Source organism: Salvia hispanica, chromosome 4, assembly GCF_023119035.1.
Source record: "Salvia hispanica cultivar TCC Black 2014 chromosome 4, UniMelb_Shisp_WGS_1.0, whole genome shotgun sequence".
In the NCBI taxonomy this organism is placed as follows: domain Eukaryota; kingdom Viridiplantae; phylum Streptophyta; class Magnoliopsida; order Lamiales; family Lamiaceae; genus Salvia; species Salvia hispanica.
Genome location: NC_062968.1, coordinates 51,318,669 through 51,345,899, shown reverse-complemented (window position 1 = coordinate 51,345,899; position 27,231 = coordinate 51,318,669). Strand labels below are relative to the sequence as shown.

At 33.3% G+C, this 27,231-nt stretch overlaps 4 protein-coding genes across 6 annotated transcripts; 3 read left to right on the top strand and 1 right to left on the bottom strand.

Moving 5' to 3' along the window:
• Positions 1 to 714: 714 nt before the first annotated feature.
• On the top strand, positions 715 to 4,536 carry LOC125218855 (DNA ligase 1-like). Of its 3 annotated transcripts, XM_048120634.1 has the most exons (7): positions 715 to 901; positions 1,637 to 1,728; positions 2,233 to 3,032; positions 3,117 to 3,633; positions 3,724 to 3,945; positions 4,042 to 4,163; positions 4,255 to 4,536. In XM_048120634.1, exons 1-7 carry the CDS (start codon positions 899 to 901, stop codon positions 4,335 to 4,337), a joined length of 1,839 nt encoding a protein of 612 aa, XP_047976591.1. In that variant the 5' UTR covers positions 715 to 898; the 3' UTR covers positions 4,338 to 4,536. The 3 variants fall into 3 exon arrangements, 2 of the variants coding, with proteins under 2 accessions (XP_047976591.1, XP_047976590.1); XR_007176037.1 differs by having other exon boundaries at positions 2,233 to 3,633; positions 4,070 to 4,163; positions 4,255 to 4,284; XM_048120633.1 differs by having other exon boundaries at positions 2,233 to 3,633.
• Positions 4,537 to 6,561: 2,025 nt separating this feature from the next.
• LOC125224288 (protein MKS1-like) lies at positions 6,562 to 7,485 on the bottom strand. Its single transcript, XM_048127666.1, has one exon. It carries the CDS (start codon positions 7,419 to 7,421, stop codon positions 6,867 to 6,869), a length of 555 nt encoding a protein of 184 aa, XP_047983623.1. The 5' UTR covers positions 7,422 to 7,485; the 3' UTR covers positions 6,562 to 6,866.
• A 9,668-nt stretch (positions 7,486 to 17,153) lies between these two features.
• LOC125223879 (dof zinc finger protein DOF1.2-like) lies at positions 17,154 to 18,056 on the top strand. The gene has a single exon (XM_048127192.1). The coding sequence runs from the start codon at positions 17,210 to 17,212 to the stop codon at positions 17,879 to 17,881; it is 672 nt and encodes a 223-aa protein (XP_047983149.1). The 5' UTR covers positions 17,154 to 17,209; the 3' UTR covers positions 17,882 to 18,056.
• Positions 18,057 to 22,589: 4,533 nt separating this feature from the next.
• On the top strand, positions 22,590 to 26,201 carry LOC125219520 (LRR receptor-like serine/threonine-protein kinase RGI2). The gene is made up of 2 exons (XM_048121518.1): positions 22,590 to 25,457; positions 25,665 to 26,201. Exons 1-2 carry the CDS (start codon positions 22,616 to 22,618, stop codon positions 26,078 to 26,080), a joined length of 3,258 nt encoding a protein of 1,085 aa, XP_047977475.1. The 5' UTR covers positions 22,590 to 22,615; the 3' UTR covers positions 26,081 to 26,201.
• Positions 26,202 to 27,231: the final 1,030 nt, after the last annotated feature.

Below are 27,231 nucleotides of genomic sequence, written 5' to 3'. Positions count from 1 at the left end.
AGGAGATTTCTTAGTAAAGTTAGTTTCTTTATTACTCCACAATTAAGTTTAAATGATAAATTTATGGGCATCAACTAAAGTAGTACTCCTACTATTTTTTAGCCTAACCCATGCATCACAAGATTGGTTTTAAGTAATAAAATGTACTTTTAATAGATGCACAAAATATTGGTATATCCCTTTAATTACAAGATTCATAATGTAAGCATGCCAATCTTATCAAAATGAGTATTTAGTATTTATTCATCATTTCTATATATTATCTCTAATAAATTCGTTATATCATTAATATTAGTAGTACATTTTTTTTGAGTTCAAGATTAAAAATCGTCATTAATGTATTTTAAAGATTACAGTATTTGTTTACGTATGGCATGATAAATTGATAAAATAAAATTTTGATTATTTGAAGAATAAAATTATCAAATAATGTCAAAATAAATCAACCGATTATTAGAATAAATAGTATTTTGAAAAATTCAATTGCATATTATGGACAGATACGTGACATAGTCTACATGTGATTAAGATTGAAAATACAATGAACATTGGATAAATATTTGTTGGAATAAATGTTGTAATTGCATAATCGATGTTATAAATTTGCAATTGATTCAGTACAAAATTACCATGCTACGATTTCTTTGCAATTAATCCTTAGTAATAAATGTAAAACTTGATTTGGCAATTCTTATTCTTCCCTTTTCCCAAGAATCAACAGAGGGCTTAGGGTTTGCTGTTGAAAAATAAACCCTTTTCTGAATCATGTGAAAAATTCAAACTTAATGAAGTGATAATGATTCTCCAGTCCTCTTATATGAGCTTTTAGTGTGCAATTAAGGAAAAGAAGAATAAAAAGAAGGAGCGAAGCAAAGGAGGAAGAAAAATTACTGCATCAATGGTACAGCTCCCCCAATTTTTATTTTTTTTTTGAAAAAGTTGGTAATTTTTAATCGTAGGGATTAATGTGTGGGAATTGTGAATCTGTTTCTGCATGTACGTATATTGAGGAAAATTGCTGTCTTTTTATATTTTTTCTGTAATGGGCATTCCCTTTTTTTTGTTCATGTAAGTTGCAAATCTTGATTTTCAGCCTAAAAAATGAAAGAGAAGGAAATGCTGAAGAAATTCACATTCACTTGTTATTGCCCTTTGATGTATATCTGGCCTCTAAGGATTAAAGATTCATATGAAATGTATTAATGATCTTCAAGAAAGAATCAAGGGCTTTCTGCTTGAAAACTGGTGTATTTGTTTTAGTAATCTTTATGGAGACTGAAAATTCATAAGCATCTTGATTTCTCCTTGTGGTGAAGAAGAGTATTTTAGCTGTATGAATATGATTTATGTTTGACTCGAATTGTTCTGTTAGCTATAAAATGTCCTTGTGCAATATGTTTGACTAGGAAGGTTGTGTTAATTAAAATGGTGTAAGACTTCGTATTGATGGTTATATGTTGGATGATTTCTGTTACCAATTTACGGTATGGTAGGTATTCAAGAACTCGTTCTTCTAGGTTTCTTTTAATCAACGAAACTTTAACGATTATCTGAGACAAACTTGACGAAATAACCAAGGAGAGTTCTTTCTTTAACTAGTTAATGGTATGGTTGTCTGAATAAAATCATCATGCAGATCGAGGGAACGATATGTCTTCAGTGTGGCGACAAAGGATTTGAGAATGCATTGGTCCACTGCGTCAGATGTCTGAAATTTGCCGTGCATCGGTAAGCTGGATATAATTGATGGTGTATGCTGTCTCATTCAGCCCTTCCTCTCTTGCTTTCCTTATCAGTAATGGACTGACCCAGAAATTAAATTCAGGAAATTAATAACCATCTCATGATCTTTTACACTAATCACATTTTTAGGATCATATATATAGTTGTTAAAGAAGCAACCGTTATATTGCTTGTGGTCTGGCTTGTGTCAAATTGCGCTATTTATATCTTTCTGGTCTAGTCTAGCGCAAATGAGGAAATTTTGTCTTTCTAAATCTATCTCGAGTTTCTTTGTATTTGCCTGCAAATTATAGAACTCTCTATGTTTGAACTTTATTCTTGTAACGCCCTATATAAAATTAGAAGAAAGCTATTGTTTAGGTTGTGCTTGGATTTAGAGAGTTTGGTGAAGAATAAAGATTGTTCCGACAGACTCTTGGCGTGTTCATTTTGTTTAGTGATTAACAAATAATGGGTTGTGTTGCTTGACTTTATTTTCTGTTGTTTCAGCTACTGCCTTGATAATATACCAGACACTTTTGATGAATTCGTATGTTGGTTTTGTGATGACTGTAAAGTAAAAGTGGGAAATCAATCCGCTGTCTTCGAGCGTGATGCCATCCCATGCCAGACAAGACATCATAAAGTTTCAAAAAATATTAAAAGATCTTCTAGAGATGAAAAGGAGAAAAATAGTCGGGTGATAGATGAAAACGAGCATGTTCGTAAGGATGAATTGGATGGAAAACATGACGCAAATGCTACCCTTTTACTAGGAGGTGCAAGTGAAAATGTTGAAGGAAATTTAGAATGTAGAATTGCTACAACATCTTATGATGAATGTGTGAAAGTAGGCACCGATGAGTGCACAAATTCGGCGAGTGATTCGACAATACCTTGTATAGTGAAAGAAAATGGATGCTCTGAGCAGAAAGATCAAGAGGAAAAGATGATCGAGAGTAAGAAGAAGAGGAAGAGACCGAGAAAGAAAAACATTATGGAATTAATGACCGAGAAAGACCAACATAGACTTGGTAACACACCTTATGATGAATGTGTGAAAGAAAATGGATGTTCTGAGCAAAAAGATCAAGAGAAAGAGAAAAAAAAGATTAAGTACAAGAAAACGAAGGTGAGACAGAGACAGAGAAAGAGAACACAAGCCATGGCTGAGAAAGAGCAACATAGACTTGCTACAACAACTTACAATGAACATACGAAGGTAGACATCAATGAGGGCGGCATAAGACAGGGGAATGATTCAACATTACCACCGAAGGTGAAAGTAAATGAAGGCTGTGAGCAGAGAGGTCAGACATGCATAACTAAAACTTTTGAATCAAATACTGATCTTGGCATCGTAGGTGCCGATGCAGATCATCTCATCTTTGCAGGTGATGATCAAGAGAAAAAAAAGATCAAGAACAGGAAAACGAAGGTGAGACAGAGACAGAGAACACAAAATAAAATGGGATCCACCATTGCCAAAGTCCAACATAGACTTCATACAACAACTTACGATGAACATATAAAGGTAGACATCAATGAGGGCATTGGACCGGGGATTGATTCAACATTACCCTCGAGCATGAAAGAAAATGAAAGCTGTGAGCAGAAAGATCAGACTAAACCTTTCAAGTCAATTACTGATCATCCTGTCATTTTAAGTGATGGGGCTTCAAAGAGTTTAAGTGAAAAGAAGAAAGTGCTTCGAACCGGTTTTGCTCAACCTCTTCATGCAAAGGAGCTTGCTGACTTGAGCCCTGAAGAAAAGGATTTAGGTTCAAGCGATGGCCGTATTAAAAGCAGAGGACCAGAGGACAAAGTGGAGCAGATTTCTACAAGTCAACAGAGCAAAGACAAATATGTAGATTACTCAGTTGCTCAACCAATCGCCATGCCAGTTTGGAGGTAAGAAACTCCACAATATGGTTGCATATTACCTAGTTACACTTTTTTTTATAGGCATGCTCAACAGCAATTAACTTGTAAAAATGACAGGGGAAGTTTCAACGTTCGGAATTCTAAGCATGACAGTATTGATGAGCTTGTTGCTCACATTTCGAACAAAGCATGCCATATGGTATATGCAGAAGCCTCTCAATTTCAGCCAATCCTCCATCTTGAAATGCTTCCAAAATCCGACATATGGCCAAAAAGTTTTCAGACATCAGAACCAAATAGCGATAGCATCGCACTCTATTTCTTTCCATCCAAGATACGGTATCAATTCAAATAAATTTTCATCCCATACAATGTCTATTATAGTACTTTTTTTCCTTTGCATTGACTTAATCCTTTCATACTTTTTCATGAAAGCAACCAAGTGTTTGCGCAATTGGTTCAGGAAATGATTCATAAAGAACTTGCTTTTAAAGGGCTTGTGCAGAATGCGGAGCTATTGATTTTTACTTCGACAGAATTGCCTCTGCGCTACTGGAGTAAGTTATTGTTCCTTGATGTCATGTAATACTATTGCTTCTCGCATTTTAATCCTTACGCAACCAAAACTCTTGGATGATCATTCTGCAGGATTTCAAAACAAATATTATCTGTGGGGTGTATTTAGAGAAAAACCAGCTGCCCCATCGAATCATCCTTCATGTATAGGATAAGTTGCTTAGCTTCCCTGGACAAGAAAAAAATGTGATGACCGGAGCCCTACCCAGTCCACAGATTGATTCTTCTACTAGTGATTTAGGTGCATCCTAGGCTTGTATGTCAAGTGCTGGCCATGAAAATCGTACGTGGCTGTTTTTCCGAAGGTGAGAAACTGAAGCATTTGATGACTGATTTTCCCATGGTTTTTGTCTTGATCAGATTTCTACCCCCATCAAAAAGCTGAAGGTAAAAGAACATCAAAAAATGCTACACATAGTGAAAATTAATCTTATATAGGTTATAAGTTAATTGATGGTGCAGTTATACATTAAGAGGCTGCAGGCCATATATATTGAAATGTGATTTCTTTTGATATTGCAATTGTTTGTACTTCATTTCCTAAAATGGCACATTGGCTATTTTTAAAAAAATTACTACTGTTTATCATAGACTTTTGGGAAAATGCTTTATTTGCATAGCTTTGCACTGATACTATTCGCAAACTTTTTACGTTGTAGATTTAATAATTTCATTATACTCCATAAGAGATAAAATTTGGGCTAATTATTCAAAGATGGGGCCAATTTAATATATTCGTTGCCGTCAAATTATAAAAAAGATGATGAAAATAAAGATGAAAATGTGATCATGCTTCCCCACTTGTTCAAGTAGCTGATATTTTTCTGTTTCTTTTCATTTTTCGCAATTGACTTTAATTTCTTATTTGATAGGTGAGACGGAAGTAAGATTAGTTTCGAAATCTAATTTCTTGTAAGTTATAAAGGAAATTTAATAATGTAACTCAATAGATTATGGAGTAATTTTCTTCTGTGTTAAATGAGAAAATATCAAATGCTAATTTTCTTCTGTGTTAAATGAGAAAATATCAAATTTAATACTCCATACCACTATCAATTTTCCGTTCTTGTAGTTGCATACATAATCGAATAGGAAGGAAAAGTAAAAATGAACAAAAAAATGGAAAATATATTCCACAAGCGAGGATTAATTTGCCATATGTATTCATCGGCAAAAGAATAATTAGTAAAATAAAAAAGGAATAAAAAATTAAGATGGCCGTCGAATTTAATTAATCCATTAATTTTTAACTAATTATACACGTCTCCGTGTATTAGGTGGACGGATAATGGCCTAAATTATATTTTAATCTTTGCACCATCATCTACCTTTACCTTTCAATTAATCACTTCAGTTTTTTTCCTTTTTAACCAAAACAACAATATTTTTTCAAATTTATAAGCATTCCACGCACGTTACTTTATTTTTTCTTCATAATTAAAGCCATCTGAATTATATACTTCAAGGAATAATATGTGCTATGTCATTACAATATACTCCATGTGAACATAGGTCCAGTTGCTACAAATATTGCACTGGTCAAATGCAGGCCTATATTACTAATTTATCATACGACATTTTGATTATAATGAACAAACATCAAGACGCTTCACAACAGTTAAGAACGCAGAAGGTGGTGCTACTAGCTAAGTTTACTATCTCTTTAATTATCTAATCTCTAACCTGAATTTTATTTACATCGTAAATAAAAGGCATGCGTTCCGAACGAACAACGAAGTGATGTTTACAATTTAATGAGTCAGAATCATACGTATTTTTTATTTTTTTTCATTTTTGAATTTGATTTTTTCATAAGTCAATTACAAAATATACGCGTGATTCGATATAGGGGCTCTTCTGCAAAAACTGTATACACAAAATCCACATATTTTTTTAATAATAAGAATGAACAATTGCTGGAAAAAAACCCATGAAGTTTTGTTAAATTCAGAGCTGTCTCACAATCTAAAAAATTGGTTGAAAAAAATCATGAACTTTAAATTTGTTCTCAATTACCCAACAAAAAGTCAGATCAATTACATTTAATTTACCTATATGGATGTTTTTGAGCGAAATAATATCTTTTTCTTTATGAATAGACAAACATTGTTTAACAACCTCCAATTACATACACCTATTGTTTTTTAGTGCTAGCATTATTTCACCATTTTATTGATTGTGGGATGACTGTATACAAAGCCAAATTTCATTATATTTCCGCTGATTTTCAAAGTCTCGGAAGTCGGAAATGACCAGAACTTAACGTAAGATTTGATTGAACATTAATATTGATTGTTGATTTCACACACACAAATTGTATTTGAATGAGTATAAGGCTACAACTACAAGGACGGCAAAATCAGTCGTCCAGTCTAAATGTGACAAAAAAATGAATCACTATCATAAACTAATTAAGATGATTACTACAAGTCTACAAATACAATCAACGAACGTAAACCAAAAACCAACTATTTGAGCCTAAAACCTAAAAAGGCCCACAAAACTAATTTTTCAATTGCAAAAGAGATGTATAGAAATAATAATGAATATGAATTAAATAGCGCCCACTTGCTAAAGACAGCCATGAACCTCACATTGATTCATAATTCATGGCCATTGAATTAAGGAATAACGTAGCAAATTCCCCTTTTGTCTGAAACCAGAATCCCATTCAATCCCTACGGTTACCTTCCCTGCAGCTCCTCCTGCGATTGCACCTCAAATAAGCTGTGGAAGAGATCCAAAGTGTTTGGCGATATGAGATTGTTTTCTGAATAATTCCTACTGCTATATAAAACTGGGCTCAAATCATGGAAATAATTATTATTATCCGACGAGATATTGAACAAATTCGGATGGATTTGAGGAAGTGCATTTGGATTTGGCGATAAAATCCCGGGAAATTGGCCGGTTTTTCGAATAATGGAATCTATCTCGACCCCATCGGCCTGGGCCGTTTTTCTCACGTCGGGCGACTTGGTTCGCTCGATGGAGGGTGACGTGGCGTTGGGGCCGGTCAAGCGTTGGACTAGAGACATGAAGTCGTTAGGGTTTGCATGGATGATTTTGGGGGAAACGGTGTAGATTATCACCGGCAGCGGCGGCGCCTGGGGGTGGGCGGCGGGTGCTTTCCGGATTTTGTGGGACTCTTTGCGGACTTTGAGGGGGGCGGGGCGGGGGCCTTGGAGCTCCCTCCTCGGAGACGGAGACCGGCCGGAAAAGAAATCGGGCGTGTCCATGAGTGGTAAATGTTGGTTTGTTTGCTTTGTTTTTTGGCAATGGCGAATATGTAAGCTATGTTTGTCAATGGAGCAAGGGTATTATATATATGTGTGAATTCAAATATAATATTAGGAGTATTTTAGAGTTATTGGCCAGTTGTGTATTGTATAATTTGTATTGTTCTGGGGTTTGAGGATCTGAGTTTGAATTTGTCAAAAGATTTGAAGAGGCAAGAAGTAGTGTTTTCTTTCCGTTGCCTTGTAATATATTCTATCCGTCTGTTATTAATTGTCTCATTTAAAACTAATACGGCCTTCATCCTAGAAAAATATATGTACTTTGAGCTCTCAACACTATGATTAATGCAAAATTAGTAACGTAAAAAAAAGGTAGAGAGAAAAAATAATTAAAGTATTGTTCATGAAGAATGGGTTCCACCTCACTAGAGAGAAGAGTTTCCAAAATTTAAAAAATGCATATTTTTGTCGGAAATCCACTAGTAATTAGGTGTAAAAAATTTATTAACAAACAATCTGTCAGTGAGTACTAGAGGTAATTTTCATCAGTAAACGCCACTTTTTTGTATTTTTGGAATTTGAATCATACTTTTGTATGCTTCCTCAATTCCAAGTTTGTTGAGTTGAACTAGTAATTTATTTTGAATTATTTTCAGGTATAGTTGAGTCATTTCATTTTTTGACAAAAAATTATTCTTTCTCATACTTCATTTTCTTTTTCTCTCTTATATTTTATTATCCTTCTTTATTCTCTCTATTTCAACTTGTTTACCATCACTTTCTTAAATCATGTGTCAAAAGAATGTTTCAATTATCTTTTAATTGAGACAGATGAAGATGAAGTATTAATTTTATACTGTGTTAGAAAATTACTAATTACTAAAAATATGTAATGACGATCATTTTAGTATGTTAAAAATAAGCCATTTAATGATGAATAATACACTTTGATACAGATTCTTGATTGGCTGCTACTACTCCAATTATTACCTAATCAATGACAATGAGCCGTGCTCCGGTGTCTAAATTATGGTTAGTGGATAAATACATGTCCTTTTTTAATTATTTTAATGCCCTACGAGAGTTTTTATAGACTTTGTAATCTATTCGATTGAACACTTCCATGCTAGTTTTAATAAATTAGAACAAAATTGGTTAGTACGATAAATGTATATCTTGTAGTAGAAATTTAAAAGATAGTACGTCATTACAAAACTAAATTTATTTAATGTTTATGAAATTATTTCCTCAGCAATAAATAAGAGCAAAGATAAAACTATTGCAAATAAGATATACTCCGAACAACATTGAATGTTTTTCTTAACTGAAAAATGCAAGAACACTATTTTGATGGGACAGTATTAAATCTTCTAAAAACAAATCTACACATAATTCTTAAATAACTAGATAATTTTTACCGTAGTACAATTAGGAAACGATCCATTCTTTGTCAAATACTAAGGCGAATTTGCTAGCACAATATATAATTGATGTAGTCAAAGTTGTTCACTTTGTCTAAAAATGACCTAAGTAAGGTGAAGAAAGATAATTAATTTCAATTGATCTTCATCTTATATCTAACAAAGCATTGAAAGGGTCACAGCCGCATCAGAGCCAGACATGTAATGTTGAGCCTAAAAGACATTTCATGAGAGTTCTCTTTCTTTTGAAATCAAAATTAAAATTAAACCTAGTTTATTGAAATTTAACAAAGTTGCATCATTTTTATCGTAGCTTCTTGATATTATTCTTAAAACTAAAATCGAACTCAACTCACTAACCGTTTATTTATAATCCTCTAACGACATATGGCCTCAATTTTTGTCCCTCACTTTTTCTTCATTTTGTTGCACATGACTCTATTAATCTATTTAGTGTATTTGTGTACAAATGCATGATGCACTACAGAGGGATGGAGGGAATATATAATAGGCATATAGAATTTGTATTCAAGAACTTTTGATAACGAGAATTTTGTGATGCATCGGTTTTCGAGCTAGCTAGGTGTACATATTTGAGGTCAGTATTCAGTAATTTAATTTAATTACTATATACAAGCCTAATTAATTAGAAGATACTCCCTCCGTCCCTCTGTAGCTGGGTCGTATTCCTTTTCGGATTGTCCCTCCGTAGTTGAGTCATTTCCTTTTATGGCAAAAAGTATTTTACTCTCTCTTACTTTACTCTCTCTTCGTCTCTCTACTTTTTTCATTTCTACTTTATTTTCCTTTTACTTAACTCATTTAAAACAATTTTTCTTAAATCCCGTGCCGAAAAGAAATGCCTCTACTACAGAGAGAGTATTATTTTTAAATTTCAACTTTTAAGAGGGATAGCATATAAATAATGTACATATAACGTGTGTTGTATACATGTTCACATTTCTTACAAAATATTATTGGCCAAAAGTAGCTTTTGGAAGTTTATTGCAAGATTAGTTGGGTCAACAATTTGTCTTTTTGTGCTGGATCGTAAACTTTTCATTTTTCTTCGCACCCTACACTTTAATTATTTCAAATATTTATAATGAAGAAACTCTAGAAGAAATAAACCTTCGTTTAATAAAAAAAAGTAAAGTTTCATTTGTTTATCTGAGGTGTGTTTGTCTAGTTGGTTATAGACTCAAAGATTATAGAATATGCCAAAATTATTGAATTTAGACATTTGATGGGAAAAAAAAATCATAAGATACTATATTCTCATATATAGTGACTAGAAATGAAAGGATATTGTTGGCGTTTTAACGAACAAAAATGCACCTTTAGTTATTCAACAAAATAAATAAGAACAAAATTAAATTATTATTATTGAGTCAAACTTAGCTAGACCATTTAAAATAGAAAATCTTAGATATTGAGCTCCGATTTTAGTTCACATAAACAAGAACTTGAATGTCAACTTCAAGGTTACCTAGGAAAAAGGGAATATATGATTCTAGAAAAAAAAAGAAGAAGTTGATTTAGTGAAAGTTCAAATATATATGTATTCTAGTGATATTATCGTAATGGACTTTGACCATTTTATTACACATTATATTATATAATATATAAAATCATACTAGTATTCAAATGGATGGAGACTTTAAGTTCTAAATCGAAGAAAAAACGAAGACTGAGAGGAATAACAATGAAGTTTTGTCTCTCTATAGTACTCCGTATTTAAAGAATTACCTTATTAAATTAATGACTTGATTTGTATCCCTTTTTTTTGTCAATTTAATAATATAAATGTGCTCGTATTATGTCATTCAATCACAGTGAATTTATAGTTTGGTCTCACATTTATCACTCTGCCACTAAACCAACAAACAAAATTATTATACTTTATCTTTCCTTTTGATTGTACAAACATGAAAATGATAAAATCTATTTAAACGCGGCCGGCCCAAGGTGGATTGATTTTGGCCTATTTACAGAAAGCGTAAATTTGAGCTATTTGAATGGGTTAAAGAAAGCCCGAATTTCGGCCCATTTATTGAGGAAATATAACAATAGAATTCTCCATTTTAATTTCGTAATCTTACTATCAAAATATGTAAATTCTATGAAAAAGTATGGTGTAAGCTGTAATTACTCGTCAGATAAAATATGAATGGAACCAAGATAATAATAGGACAAGTATTCCTCACTTATGCTGAATTTGAATATAGTCCAAAAACTGATTTTGATCGAGTGAAGTGTAACAATTTTTGTGTGACTAAGAACCAATATATGCATCGGTGTAAATGTAGTCAAATATGACTAATTTCTTAATTCAAAACTAAGATCAAATTCCAACCGTAACTTATGAACTATATATATCTTAATGCAAAATTAAGAAGCTTTGTTTAATTTCGAAGTTTCTGAAAAAAATTAAAAATTTCCATAAGTTCACGTTTTACCAACCTTTAATTTGCTATATTACAATGTGTGATGAGTTGTGTAGGCTTTATTATTATAAATGGAAGTGACAAAATTTTCTAGGACGGTTCAAAATTTTACAATATCATCCAACATTCCAACTTGTTATACCACATGACCTAATTGCAAACATATAGTTGTTGTAGCTAGCTAGAAAGAGCACCTGAGGAATTAGGGACCCCTCACACACCCAAATTAGACCAACATCACCCACATGCAAACGATTTCTAAATCTTTATTCCATCAAACTCAATTCAAACATATATCATGACTTTCTTTGCACATCCCTACACCTTCCCAAGTTCCGATCATTATAACGAGTGATTACCATTTGGACAACCCAAAAAATAAATATGACTCGCCTATAATATTTTGCACTTATTCGTAATCTTTAGAAATGAATATTAGTACAAAACTTATAATAGGGGTTCTATTGCAGACGTCCCTATGCCTCCCGAAGTTCACTATGATTATATCTCATTTCGTCTTTTGTGTTTATAATAGTACTCTATGACCCACTAGCTTTGAACAGTCTTTTATGTTTAAAGATCAATATTTCTTTAGAATAAACAACTATCGATGTGACATCCGGAAAAAATACGAACACTAATTTACAATGAAATGAAGTACTACCTATTTTACGCTTGTTTGTAAATATAGTTAGAAAAATGAGGTATGGAGAAGGCTTATTTCCAAGAAAACTATAGTAATTATTAGATCCGTGTAAGGAATTGAGTTTTAATATCTTTCTTGTGTCTCGTTGCACAACTCATACACGAAAATGACCCAAAACACCCACATGAATTTCCTTGAGACTTTTGCAACTAGCTAGTACTAATAAATATTTGACCATACCTTTCAATTTTACATTTTTACTTTCTTTTATATCCTTTGGATTGCAGCTACAATGAATTTAGTGTTGAATTTAATTTCATTTAAATGATTGAAGTGTGAAGAATTTAATGGAGTAATATAAATAGTAAAAACAAATCAAGATCAATGATGATAAATATAATGAATTTTTGCTTTCATTTTGTAGCAAATTAAAAATACTTGCATAAATTTAACCTCTATATTTTTACTAATAACCTTAATAAATGAATCTATAGAACTAATTACTACTCCCTCCGTTCCATAGTAATAGGGGCGTTTTTCCATTTTCGTCTGTTCCATAGTAATAGAGTCATTTTCCTTTTTAGTAAAAGTCAACAAATTTTTTCACACCTACTTTACTCTCTCTTACTTTTTTCTATCTTCATCTCTCTACCTTTTTCATTTTCCACTTTATTCTCTCTTTACTTAACCACCTAACACAATTTTTCTCAATCTCCGTGCCGAAAAGTTTTGCCTCCATTACTATGGAACAGAGGGAGTACTAAATTATAAATACTAGTACTTCATTAAATAAGGGTAAAGACAAAAAAAATCATAATTTTATTTTAAAATTTTGAAAGGAAATATCTAGTATCCGGTCCCTTGGCTCATATTCTTTACCATCATTCATACATCGATATTAAAAATCAAACCTCGAATTAAATATTCTTATGCTATATATACATTGCTTGAGCAGAAGGAAAAATCAGAAAATCTTTCAAGTGAGTTGAATTAATTATGTGATCGATCATTTGACTAAAATCTATGAGCAAAAGGACATTAACCCTCCACGAAGTTTTGACCTTTTTAATGATTATAATTTAATTTTGCATTATGAAATGGTTGACTTTTGAAATGAACGCACAGTTAATTGAGGAACTGAATCAGGGGGAATGACTGAATTCGAGGAAGTACTAAGATATAATATTTGGGCCTTTATTTAATGATTTAGTCACTTTTAAAACGATTTACCAACATGATTTAGTGGAGTTTAAGAAATCAAACTTCACCAAATCTTGCCACGTAGGCACATGGGCATGTGGAGTGCACCATTTGACGTGAATTAACTAATACAATTAATTATTATAATTATCTTCTAGCTATTACATTAATTCTTTACCGATCCCTAGGTGAGTGAATTAAGTTCGATGTATTTGTCCAAAGGCTTGCCGACGAAATGTGGTGAAAATATTTTGGAAAGGGTTCCAGTTATATAAAACAATAATTATAAAGATTCATGAATTGCATGTATTGAAATGGCTATGAATATGAAATCACCGAATTATTTGATTTTTGTAATCAACTTCGAGTGAGTTGAACTTTTGAGATTTTGTTTGTTTTGAGTCAAGAAATAATAACTTCTTTCTAGGAAAATGCACCACACGCCCATCCCCATTCCCCAAAAGTATAACGTTTAACAGTTAACACACGAATTTCCCGAAAATAATTGAAGATTTGATAGATGGTACTCCCTCCGTCCCGCGTTAGTTGAAGCGTTTCTTTTCGGCACGAGATTTAAGAAAATTGTATTTAGTGAGTTAAATAAAGTAGATGGGAGAATAAAGTAAGAGAAAGAAGAGAGAGTAAAGTAAAAGAAAGAATAAAGAATGTGACATTAGATGTATTGTTTTTAGCCAGAAAAAGAAATGACTCAAGTAACTTGGGACAACCCAAAATGGAATACAACTCAAGTAACTTGGGACGGAGGGAGTATTTTTAGAGTGAACTACACTGATAGTCCCTGATCTTGTCGAAAAATGCACCAATGGTGCCTAAATTTTTTTTATATCATTTTTGGTACGATAAGACTAAAGTAACCCTAGGCACCACTAGTGTGAAATTTTAAGTTCAGGGGCATTTTAGACCTTTCTATTGCCCTTTTAATTTTTTCCACTTTTTCTTCCATCACCATTTTCTTTTATAAACTCAATTATACTTTCATTTAAATAATATTTGATGCTTTATGATTTCAAAATTTTAAATAAGAAACCATATGTTTTAATTATGCTTTATTTATTTTTAAAATTAAAAATTATTTTTTATACATATTAATATATGTATTTGCGAAGAAAATATTATATTTAATAGTAATATTTTTAAATATAAATATTAAAGTGAATTATAGAAAATTCTTTGTGGGAATTATTTTTACTTAAAATTTTACTAAATTTTTTTAAAATTTAAGAAGAAAAAATATTATAGTGAATTATAGCAATTTTTTATTTAAAAAATGTTACTTAAATATTTAAATGTTACTATAATTAAGTGAAAAATAGATATTTAATTACGTTAATTAAAGTATAGTATAATGAAGAATATTTTTTAAATGTAATTATTAAAATTTAAGTGAATTATATCTAACATAAATTAAAGCGAACTCTTGCAAGTAACACATTTTTTTAATAAAAATATTAAAGTGAACTATAGTAAAAAAAAATTTATTATAAAGCCTAATCTATACATTATTGAAGTAATTATTTAAAAAATTCAAGTGAATTAATTCAAAAGAAAATATTTTTGTTGTAAAAGGTGCTTTTATGTATGTTCAAAATAATTGCATGATCGAAGAGGTACCAAAATTGTAATTTTCAGATACCGAAAATGCCCTCCATGGCATTTAGGAGATTTTTCAAATGCAGAAGGGTATAAAAGACTGTCAGGTACCAAAAATGCTATAAAATTTTTTAGGAACCATTGGTATATTTTATGACAAGATCAGGGATTAGTTGTGTAGTTCACTCTAAAAAATAAGAATAAGTTGTCGGAAAAATCATGATATTTTGTCAATTTTTCTACATGTTCTACAACTTTAAAACTCCAAAGGAAAATCGTGAATTGGACTTGTTCGCAATTTTCCCACAAGGAAAAATTTGGTTACTTATGTTTAATACAATATTGATGTTTTTCAGTGAAACGCCACCATATTTTGTATTAATAGGTTTAACTCACTATGTGACGTATGATTTCTCGACCGGCATATCATATATGTACACAATTTATTTTTAAAAAAAGTTCACCATTTGATAATTACAAACAAGTCAAAACATTGTTATTTTTCAAGACTGATTTTTAAAGTTGCAAAATGAATCAGGATTTGACCAAGTTAAACGAGCAATCACACAAGCTCTGAGAAATAGAAGAAAGGGTGATAAAAGTTAGGTGAAAATCTCGTAAGTTCCTAATATTTTTCCAACAAACATCTTTGAATATACTACTCTTTCCGTCAAAGAAAAATATTCTATATGTTGATTGCACGAGTTTTAGTGAGAGATTGGTAAATACTAGCGAGGAAAGGAGAGAAAAAAAGGATGAAGGAGAGCGAAAAAAATGGATAATATATGAGAGAGAAACTTTACATTTTTAGAAATTAGACTATTTTTTGTCGATATCCCAAAATTATAAAAGCAAGATTATTTTTTATAGACGGATGGAGTATTATTTTTTACTGCTACCGTAGTTATGCTTCTTTAGAAACTACTTACCTTCAAAAAAATATAATAACGAAAGCAAATATTTTGTAAAACTAACTTCGCTCTATAATTTTGAAAATATCAATTCAATATATTTAGACATAATCCATCATATTGTTTGCAAGACGTTCAAATCCAAAACAAGCGATTCAAATGTAGAACAAAATACATAATACTGAAATATAGAATTTGTAGGCAATATAAAAGTGGAAATATTACTCAAATGCAACAAGATGGTTGTTAAGAAACTCGTTGTCTAAAATTCAACAAACTATGTGATGCAAAAATGAAATAGAGAAAAAAATCAACCAAAATGGAAAATTTGAGGAGGGATGGCATTGACCAATAGGCATCAATCGCGGTCATCAACAACCAATGGGGAAATGCCACATTACCCAAACGTAACCTCTTTGCCTCAATTAAACATGCTTATGTCTTAATATCCCATTTTCCTCCTCACATGTCTATACTTCCTTACTCCTAACGGCTCGCTAACCGTCCAATAGTCACCTCTTCCGAGAGAGAGAAAAAAAGGAGCATGTTTACATATGAATGGAACTAAAATATTACGATGAAAGAGCGTTGGTGGCCGTGAGATGGGACACAGTTACGAAGGTCGTCCCATCGTCAAAAGATAGATGCGGCGAGGCGGCTGTCCCTAAGAATGGATGACGAAAAGAATGGATGACGAACGAAGAATGACTTAGAAGTGTCTTGCCATGGAGTCGGCAGTACTTTCAAATGCCTTATTTAATGAAAATTTTCAACCTTAGTAGGCTAACAGTGAGGTCCGTCGACCCCTCTTATACCTAAATCTGTCGTTTAGACACGTGTGACTTATAGTTAGGTATATTGTAACAGTCTTCTGAAACCTATGAACTAATCGAATAATCCACTAATTTTTTAAAAGTTCGAATTGAGCCTATAAAATTACAATCTATTAGCTTGCATCCAAGATGTGTGCAAATCAAGTATGACTGATATTTTAGTACTAGTTAAATGTTCATATTACATATCAACGGCACCACTTTCATTTAATGCATATTTAACATTTATATTTTAGTTTTATATATTAAGGAATGTGATCAATGTTGACATTTTTAATACACAACATTGATGAGTTAGCAATATAACGCACCCCTATATACTAATATACGTATTGAACATTGTTATTGATATTTTTTTTTATGAAAGTCAATTATCAATTTACTAGTTTATTCATTTATTTAAATTATAGAAAATATAAATCAATCAAATTTTTGTTTAATAAGTTTTATTAAAAATTGCAAATGTTAATAATGTAATAATATTAAACTAAATATAAAATGAAAAAGACAACATTGAATATGCATTACACTAGAGTAGTGTTTATACTTGATGCTTTAATTGTATAGATAATAGTACTAATATTTTAATTTTATTTGAACTAGTAATAAAGTTTCTATATAAAGGCCTCCTCACCTCATCATATCACTCCCTCTCTCATTTTTTTGGATCTAATGCTTAACACTCTCTCTCTAAATTCAAAAGCCATAAATAAAATCCAATGAGCATGATAGCGATGGACGGCAAATGGAAGTACACGACGGCGGAGATCGCCCCCAGCTGCCCCCGCTGCGCCTCCTCCAACACCAAATTCTGCTACTACAACAACTACAGCCTCTCCCAGCCCCGCTACTTCTGCAAGGCCTGCCGCCGCTACTGGACCAAGGGCGGCTCCCTCCGCAACGTCCCCGTCGGCGGCGGCTGCCGCAAATCCCGCCGCGCCCGCCGCCACTCCTCCTCCGCCTCCACCCCCTACGCCGCCCCCGCCCCCGCCGCCCCCTGCATTGACATGGCCGCCGTCTTCGCCAACTACGTCACCCACGGCAGCGCCGAGTCGTCGCTCAGCCCCGCCGCCGCCAGCACCGGATCGTCCTCCGACGACGTTACGACGCCGTTTGGTTTGATTGGAGATGATCAGCTGCAGCAGCAGGTGATGCCTAAGATGTCCACGTGTCAGGATGTTAGTAGCCAGGAGTTTTATGGGTTTGAGATGCAGCAGGAGGATATTTTGTGGGAGGAAGGTACAACTCTGCCGAGCTTCGCGTACCAGCAGCAGCCGATGGTGCAGGTGGAAGACTGTGGGCTGTTAACACCGGATGATTGGGGCGCTTTTGATCTCGCCTCCTATGATTTTTACTCCACCCTTGATTTATTAAATGGGAAGGATTATTAATTATTTTAATTCCTAATTTTTCTTTCCCTTTTCAAATCCTTTTTTTTCTCTCTTGATTCTTGGAAGTTAAATGTCACAATTCCATGAAGGGGACTAGTGGCAAAATATAATGATGTCTATAAAATATTATATTATACTTTATGAGAGAATAATGAAATTTTGTCCTATTTCTTCACTTGTGTTGATGGTGTGGGGGTGGTTTTGCTACTCTTTTCTCACACGTCAAATAATTATGGCACATGGAGTTACTAATTGCAATTTATGTTAGTAGGTGGATTGTGATGCACATATATGATGTTGATTGCGCATTTGTGATTGCGTGTATATCACATATAGTACATATTATACTAGTTTATATGAAATTCACAAATCACTATTTTACTAATATTTTGTGATTTGTTTGGTATCCGTGCAATGAACTACGGAAATCCTTATAATATTTGATTGGCGATAGAAAATATAATTATTCGATGTTGTGATACTAATAGAAGTAGATCGCCTAGATCGTCTTGTTGAGCAAATGACATGTATATTTACATAGTATATCACACTAAAGTATGAATGGTCTTAATAATCGAAGTAGTACATTTTGATTCATTAGATCTTAAAAAAGGTTTACATCTAATATTTGTGATATCATTATACATATTGTTCAATATCATTATAAGATTAAACCACATCCGTCTGCTCATCAAAACCGTTTCATTTGTACTGACACTGTTTAAGTAGTGCAATGACATAGAACAAATAATGTGATTGATAGATATTGTTGTGAGTTTCAAACTTTCAATTAAATCAACGACGGATGTAGGTGGGGTCGGGTGGGGTCGACCGACCCCACCGCCGTTCATTGAGGCTGTCAAGAAACTTCAGTTTTTTGACCTCCGACCCTATGCAGCAGCATCTCCGACCCCACACGGCAGAGCTCCACCCCATGGTTTGGCCTTCGTCGGAGTAACAGAGAGGACGAATCAGTTGGAGTAATAAGGAAGATTGGGGATTTGAGGAGAGAGACTATAAAAAAGAATAGATATAGTCTGTAATAAAGGAAACGATTCCACTTCTTTTATTTCCAATTATTTTAATAATTAATTAAATGAAAGGGCATCACGCACGGCCTATTTTTAAAATACTAAAATTAGTCGATCCCTTTTAACATCAACATATAGATGGCTTATGTAGTAAGTCACCATGATCATTACAGAATATATATGTTATTAACCATAATTTCAAGCTATTTTTATTTCATTTATTGGATTTTTGAAGTTAATTATAAATTATCAAGCGATTATTACTTTTATAATATTGAAATATAGTAACTTTTAAGGGAGTTTATAATATTCGACCGAAAATGTATTTTCTGAATTCTTTTGAATAAGCTGCAAAAATATGTTGGGAGGTTGTCTTAATACATATCGAGCAAAAAACATTCAATTAATACTATTACAAAATGATCAAAGAAATTTTTAAGTAGATTTTGTTAAATATAGATATTCCTAGGAAACATATATATCATTCATAACAAAAGATATGACTACACAATATGAAATATTTTTTTAAAATAATTATTTACTATATTTATAATTAATTAAATTAATTTTTAAAATAATCATTTAAATATTATTATTATTATTATTATTATTATTATTAATTATGTATATTATCCGACCCCACGAGCTTTATTTTCTGCGTCCGTCATTGAATTAAATGAAACCTCATCACATATCTAATTAAGGGAATATCATTATATAGCAATACATGCATCATTCTAATACACAACATAATATCATCATTGAGCATACTATCATGACAGTAAATATGTAAATATTAAAAAAAAAACATACGTTATACAATATAATGTGATAATTATCATAATATATAAAAGAATTGGATTAACTAAATAAGGAATAGTAAATAAAATGACATAAAATGATGGAGTACGAATTACGTAAATGTTATTTTAATTTGAATTAGTTAGCAGAAATGATCACATGTCATAATTAGAATCTTAGTAGATTCTAACATCAAAAAGTGAAATATTGATTCTTAGTTTTAAAAACTGGTTCCTGATATACATGTCTCATATGTGTGTCAGTTGCTAATTCGACTAGTCAACTTAATTCATTGATGAGTTATAAAATAATTCATGACTAGTTGGTTATAAACATCTAATTAGTGTTATAATTGCATCACGAATATTATATTTTGACTAATAAATAAAAATTAACTAAATATTTCGCCAGATTAACAATTTGGTATCCAAAGTTACATGGAAATATATACATGTGTGTAAAAGTTAATCTTAATCTTTAGACACGTAGTTAATTACAAGCTGTAGTTCATGATAAATTAAAAACGAATAGTTTTATGCAATATATATATTGATTATATTTAGCCTTTATATGATAATGACTATTGATGAAGACATCTTTCACAATATCAATTTTTTTTCTCGGCATTTATAGCTCAAAATGGACGTGATTAGATGGTGCAAATCCGAATTAACATGCCTCTTTAATTAGGTGAGGGAACCGAGGACGCAATATAAACTGGGTAGGCAGTTACATAAATTGGTACTCATGTCAAGAATAAAGTACAATAATTAAGAATTTAAATAAACAATCAATTAATTTCTTTATATATATATATATAGTCCAATATCAACAAGTTCGGACACCGCAGCTATTCTTAAAGGAGGTAGTTATGTATAATGTCTTAAGTTTAAATTTGTCAGCAGTGTATGTGTGATTGGTAAGAGATCGTTTCTTTGAGAAACATGTTGAGATTTACATAATTTGCTCTTTCACTACTTTGTCGGGTCGGAATGTAGGAATCTAGCCAAAAATTGAAGCTCATGCTATATATATAATCTAGATTGATGGATCTAATGAAGAATAACACTTTGATCGATGAGACTAAAAGTTTGCTCATTTGATAATTTATGATTAAATTAGGCACAATCTCATAGAAATTGATATTTTATAATTTTATTATAAGTATTTATTTCTAAAAAGAAAGAGGTGGATGTAGAAACGTAACAGGGAGAATAAGGGACCATTCTTAGAACTATATTAGGTTGGGGTAAACTTATTGCATAATTGGATTCTTGCAAGTTGTAGCTAGGTAGTTATGATTCAATTAAATAGTAACTGAACACCTAATTAAATAATTTAAAATGTTATAATTAACTCCTCAAATAGTAAATGGCAGCCGACTCTTAGCTATTAGTAATGATATTTTATATAAACTTAATAGCTGAATACGATTGAAATAATTGTGCTATATGAGATATACACGAGACTCACTTTTAAAACTCAAAATGTTTACACATGGAGATTTATGATTTAAGTTTAAGTTATTAGGAGATTATGAAATGCAAATTAATCAAGATAGACTGTGTTTGACTAAGTTTATAATAATTTTAAAATGACTTATATGTATGATCTGGTAAACAAATTCCGAGTGAATATTTGGCAACCTATTTAATTTATTCATGATAACAAAACTAATTTACAAAAATAACCCTGTTATGTTTGTTATTTTCATAATATACATTTAAATTAATTTTTATTTGATTTTAGATTATCTCTCGTAAAACTCTCAGTTCATTCTCACTCTTGCTAGCTATAGGGCTCAAGAAAGCGAAGTACATATAAAATGCTTTTATCAATACAAAATACTTAAAGATAGGGCCAACCAATGCACTATCTTAAAATCTTTTAGAGGTTTGAATTTATGATATCAATGATCAAAATTCTACATTTCATAAGCTTAGAAGTAATAATCGTTGGGTAATCACGGCCCACTACATCTGTAGCCCAATACTGTGCCTTATCAAAGGTACAACAGCCCAAACTCTTACTTTGGCCATCACCATAATAATTTTCTCTTGGTTAATGCTTATTATTATTAGCAAAATGTACTTTTTATGCTAGTATCTGAATTGGTGTCTTCTTTTCTTAAAGCTCTAATTTTCCATTGAATTTGAAAAGTCAAACATACAATTAACTTATCCATTTCACATTTTACATGTGTCGGTGAGATTTAAAATAAATTCGGCGTTAAAAGTTAGGATCATGTCATGATAGGCTCGAACCGGAGAGTATGATACATCGAGTGTCCCTTTTGAGCTGCTGTAAAGAAGAATGAATAGTCGATATCATGAGATAAAATACAAATGGAAACATGGCAGCAAATAAAAGTTGGATGTCAGCACACATGGTGAGGGGCTCTTAAAAAAGACTGATGCCAAAAAATCAAACAAAGATTTTCTGCACATAATTATTTAGACATAAATTCTTTAATACTATAACCTTAGCCAGACCAATTATTGCATGGTGTCAAAAAAAGGTTTCTTGGGAAGGTTCATGAATCACGAAAAGAGAGAAGTCTTCATTTAATAGCTTAACTTTTATCATAATAAAAGAAATTAAAATATTTGAAGATCAATAATATTATAGCTCCTCATTATTTAGAGGGATATATACTCATATTCTTTAAGCAACTTGTTATGTTCCATTGGATTAAACTTAGAATTTACACTGGATTATGTGACACAAATATTCAATAATATTCAATCAAAAAGTATAAGGTAGTAGGGACAATGTGTTTGTGGACAAGAAAGGATTTTTTTTTCAATACCATAAGATCTTATCTCAAAATGGCTAACATAACATGCAAGAATATTAGTATATCTCAGAAAAAAAACATCAAATATGGAACCACCTTTTAGCAATGAATGGAAAATCATTCCAAGATTGCATTTTTGCTAGAAGAAGCTCAAGAAACATCACCATGCCAAGCAAAGCATTCACCTTATTCCAACTGATACTTGTAACATTTCCAACCATTTCAGCTTTGAACCAAGAAGGCCTGTCTCTTCTAACATGGCTTTCGACTTTCAACTCCTCGTCCTCAGCCGGCTTCTTCTCTTCGTGGAAACACACTGATCAGACTCCATGCAGCTGGGAGTTCATCAAATGCACAGATCATGAATTTGTCTCAGAAATCACTATCACATCCATCCATCTCCCCACCACATTCCCTACTTTCGTGTTCTCCTTTGCGTTCCTTCGTGTTCTTGTCCTCTCAAACACAAATCTAACTGGTGTAATCCCTTCTTCTGTGGGAAACTGCTCCTCCCTCATCACTTTAGACCTCAGTTTCAATAGCCTCACAAAGAGTATACCACAAGAGATAGGAAAACTAGCATTTCTGCAGCAACTATCTCTGAGTTCCAACTACATAGAGGGACAGATTCCAAAAGAGATAGGAAACTGCAGCAATCTCCAGCAGCTTGAACTCTTTGACAACCGGCTCTATGGCAACATCCCAAAAGAAATAGGCCAGTTGACAGTTCTTGAAGTCTTTAGAGCAGGTGGAAGCCTCATTGATGGAGAGATTCCACCTCAGGTATCAAACTGCACAAGGCTAACCTTTTTAGGCCTTGCAGATACCTCAATAACTGGCCGGATCCCGGCTACTTTAGGCGCGCTGATGGATCTCAAGACGCTTTCGATATACACTGCAAACCTGACTGGCTCCATCCCACCAGAGTTGGGTAACTGCTCCAGTCTTGAGAACTTGTTTGTGTATCAAAACCAACTTTCTGGTGAAATCCCAACAGAAATTGGGAGGTTGAAGGATCTAAAGAGATTGCTTTTGTGGGAGAATCATCTCATAGGAAAAATCCCTCAAGATCTTGGAAACTGCTCATGTTTGACACTGATTGATCTCTCAATGAATATTCTGTCTGAAGGAATCCCTCCATCTCTTCAAAAACTAGCCAAGTTGGAGGGGCTGCTTTTGTCGGATAACCACTTCAACGGTGCAATACCAGACTATATAGGCAATCTGTCTAGCTTAAAACAGCTTGAAGTTGACAACAACAACATTTCTGGAGGGATTCCATCTACCATTGGTGAACTGAGAGAACTCACTCTATTTTTTGCATGGCAGAATCATCTCAAAGGAGATATACCGGTAGAGCTATCGAATTGCAAGAAACTTCAAGATCTAGACCTGTCTTATAACCACCTCACTGGGACAGTTCCAAGACAGCTTTTCAATCTCAAGAATCTAACTAAGCTCCTGCTGATTTCAAATCAACTTTCTGGTAAAATCCCAGCTGATATTGGCAACTGCAGCAGCCTAATCAGGCTACGCCTCGGATCAAACATGCTGGAAGGAGACATACCCTCGGAGATAAGGATGCTTGAGAGTCTTAGGTTCCTTGAGCTGTCTGAAAACAGGTTTTCCGGGAAAATCCCTCCTGATTTAGGCAGCTGCAAAGAGCTGGAGCTGCTTGATCTCCACGGAAACAAGCTTCAAGGGGAGATCCCTCTGTCTTTCGTATCTCTTCATGAACTGAACGTCTTGGATCTCTCCATGAATGAGATATCAGGAAACATCCCTACAAGCATAGGCAACCTCTCATCGTTGAACAAACTTGTGCTGAGTGGAAACCAAATCTCGGGCTCTATTCCTCGTTCGCTAGGCCTATGTATGGGCTTGCAGTTACTTGATCTTAGCAGGAACCGACTTAGTAGCTTCATCCCTGATGAGATTGGTCATCTCCAGGAAATGGACATACTCTTGAATTTGAGTATGAACTCCCTAAGAGGAGCCATCCCGGAAAGCTTTTCGAACTTTTCAAAGCTTGCCAACATGGATATATCTCATAACATGCTGGAAGGAAGCCTGCAAGTCCTCAGCAACATGGACAATCTTGTTTCCTTGAATGTTTCATACAACAACTTTTCAGGTCAAGTTCCAAATTCTAAATTCTTCCAGAACCTTCCTTATGATTCATTTGCTGGTAACAACAACCTATGTTTTGTCAAGACCAACTGCTTTCCTAGTAAAGACAGCCGCCACGCAAAGAGATATGTTAGGAATCTGACCATCCTCAGTGTCTCCATTTTCATCATAGTTCTGATGATGGCAACAATGTATTACTACAACAGAACCCGAGCTTCTAATGACGACGAAGAAAAGGGACTTCAATGGGAATTCACCCCTTTCCAAAAGGTCAGCTTCTCAGTTGAAGAGGTTGTGACACAACTCAGAGATGCAAACATTGTGGGAAAAGGCTGCTCGGGGATTGTCTACCGCGTTGAGACTCACACGAGGGAGCTGATTGCAGTGAAGAGACTGTGGCCAAAGACAGCAGATGAGATTCATCAAAGGGACTCATTTTCTGCAGAAGTCACAGCGCTAGGATCAATAAGGCATAAGAACATAGTAAGGCTTCTAGGGTGCTGTGACAATGGGAAAACAAGACTGCTCTTGTTTGATTACATTAGTAATGGGAGTTTGGCAGGATTGCTTCATGAGAATAAAACATTTCTTAATTGGAATGCAAGGTATAATATCATCATTGGAGCTGCACAAGGGCTGGCTTATCTACACCATGATTGTAGCCCTCCAATTGTTCACAGAGATATCAAGACCAACAACATCTTGGTAGGTCCTATGTTTGAGGCTTTTCTTGCAGATTTTGGTCTAGCAAAGCTAGTGGATGATTCTTCAACAGATTCAGGTGTTGTGGCAGGATCCTATGGTTACATAGCTCCCGGTAAGTACTCCCTCCATCCTCAAATAATACTAGTCATTTTGGTTGTCCCTAAAATTAGTCCACTTGAAATATTTAACTCTCGTGGGTCCCACTATCCACGAACAAACTTTAACTATTAAGTACTTTTTTTCCTTTTCTCTCGTGTTTTATTAGTTTTGTATTAAAACATGTGAATACGAATCCATTAGTTTATTTACTTTTGTGCAGAATATGGATACAGCTTGAAGATAACAGAAAAGAGCGATGTGTACAGCTACGGCATTGTGCTGCTAGAGGTGGTGACGGGGATGGAGCCGATGGATGCCCGAATACCGGAGGGGAGGCACATTGTGACATGGGTTTATGAAGAGCTCCGAAGTAGAGTCGGAGATTTTGCATCCATTGGTGATGAGCAGCTGCTGCTGAATTCGAGCACACAAACAGAAGAGATGGTGCAAGTGGTAGGGATAGCTTTGCTGTGTGTGAACGCTTGTCCCGATGAAAGGCCTACGATGAGGGATGTGGTGACGCTGCTGGAAGGGATCAGGCACCAAAATGAGGAGTCTGAGAAAGCAGCAGCTCAATGTTCCAGTTTTTCTAGGTCGTCTGAGCCGCTTATTGTATCGCCTCTTCATTCGCACTAGATTTTTTATTGGATGACTGATCGATTTCTAGATTTCATAGATCGATTTCTAGATTTCATCGTAAACTAGTTTGATTTTTCACATAAATTATACGTATATTGCACTATATTTATTTTCTTGATTTGGTCTCACAGTTCTAACTAGTTTATCAAGTAGATTAAAAATGAAAAGATTGTTGTAGCTTGGTGGCATATTATAAATTGAATGGATCAAACAATTCAATTTGGAAGCCAAGAATGTTTGGCTTTTTATTCTATCGATTGTCAACATGTCTAGTTGCCCTTATATGAATATGATGTAAAATTAGATGATAGTGAGTGTCTGAGTGATAAATAATGGAACATTAAAAAGAATTGGTTACATTTGGTGCTTCATCGAGTGCAGTATTTTTCGATCATTTTTCTAGAGAAAAATGTCGATGTTCTTTAGAAGAAACTGGCAGCTAAATTTGAGAAGAAAAATGCCTTACATAAAGCATCCATCATGAAATATGTCAATCAGCAACTTGCCATAGTCGTTGAAATTTTTTGCCCCTATTCAGAAATTGTAAAACTCCCTCCATTTCGCCATAGTTGAGGCTAAACTTTTCAGCACAGAGTTTTAGAAATGAATATTGGGTGTGCTAAATAAATAGATAAAAAAGTAAGAGAGAGGAAAAGGTAGAGAAAATAAAGTATAAAGTGAATAAAGTAGAGAGAATAAAGTAAGAGTGAGTAAGTAAGAAAAAGAAAAAAGTTATCATATAAGGAAATGACTCAACTGTGAAGAAACTTTCCGAAATGATAAAATGACTCAACTACAGTGAAACGGATGGAGTATCAGAGAAACAAGGGTATATTTGTCGTTTCATATTATAAAATGGCTCACTTATTGAATGAATGTTGGGCCGGATATTTGGACTGTTGATCTCTTAATATTTTAAAATGGGCTCACTTATTGAGTGAATATTGGGCCGGGTATCGACTGACTGTTGTTCTCTGATTTTACTAATTGATTGTGATATTTGTTGGGATCTTATTATTTAAATTTAGAAATTCTATTTTGTATGTCTCATGAAAATATGCATATATTTTTTTCCTATACCATAAATGCATGCTATTTTTTTCTTCACATTACCTCGCCACATATTATAATAATACTTTTACTATCAC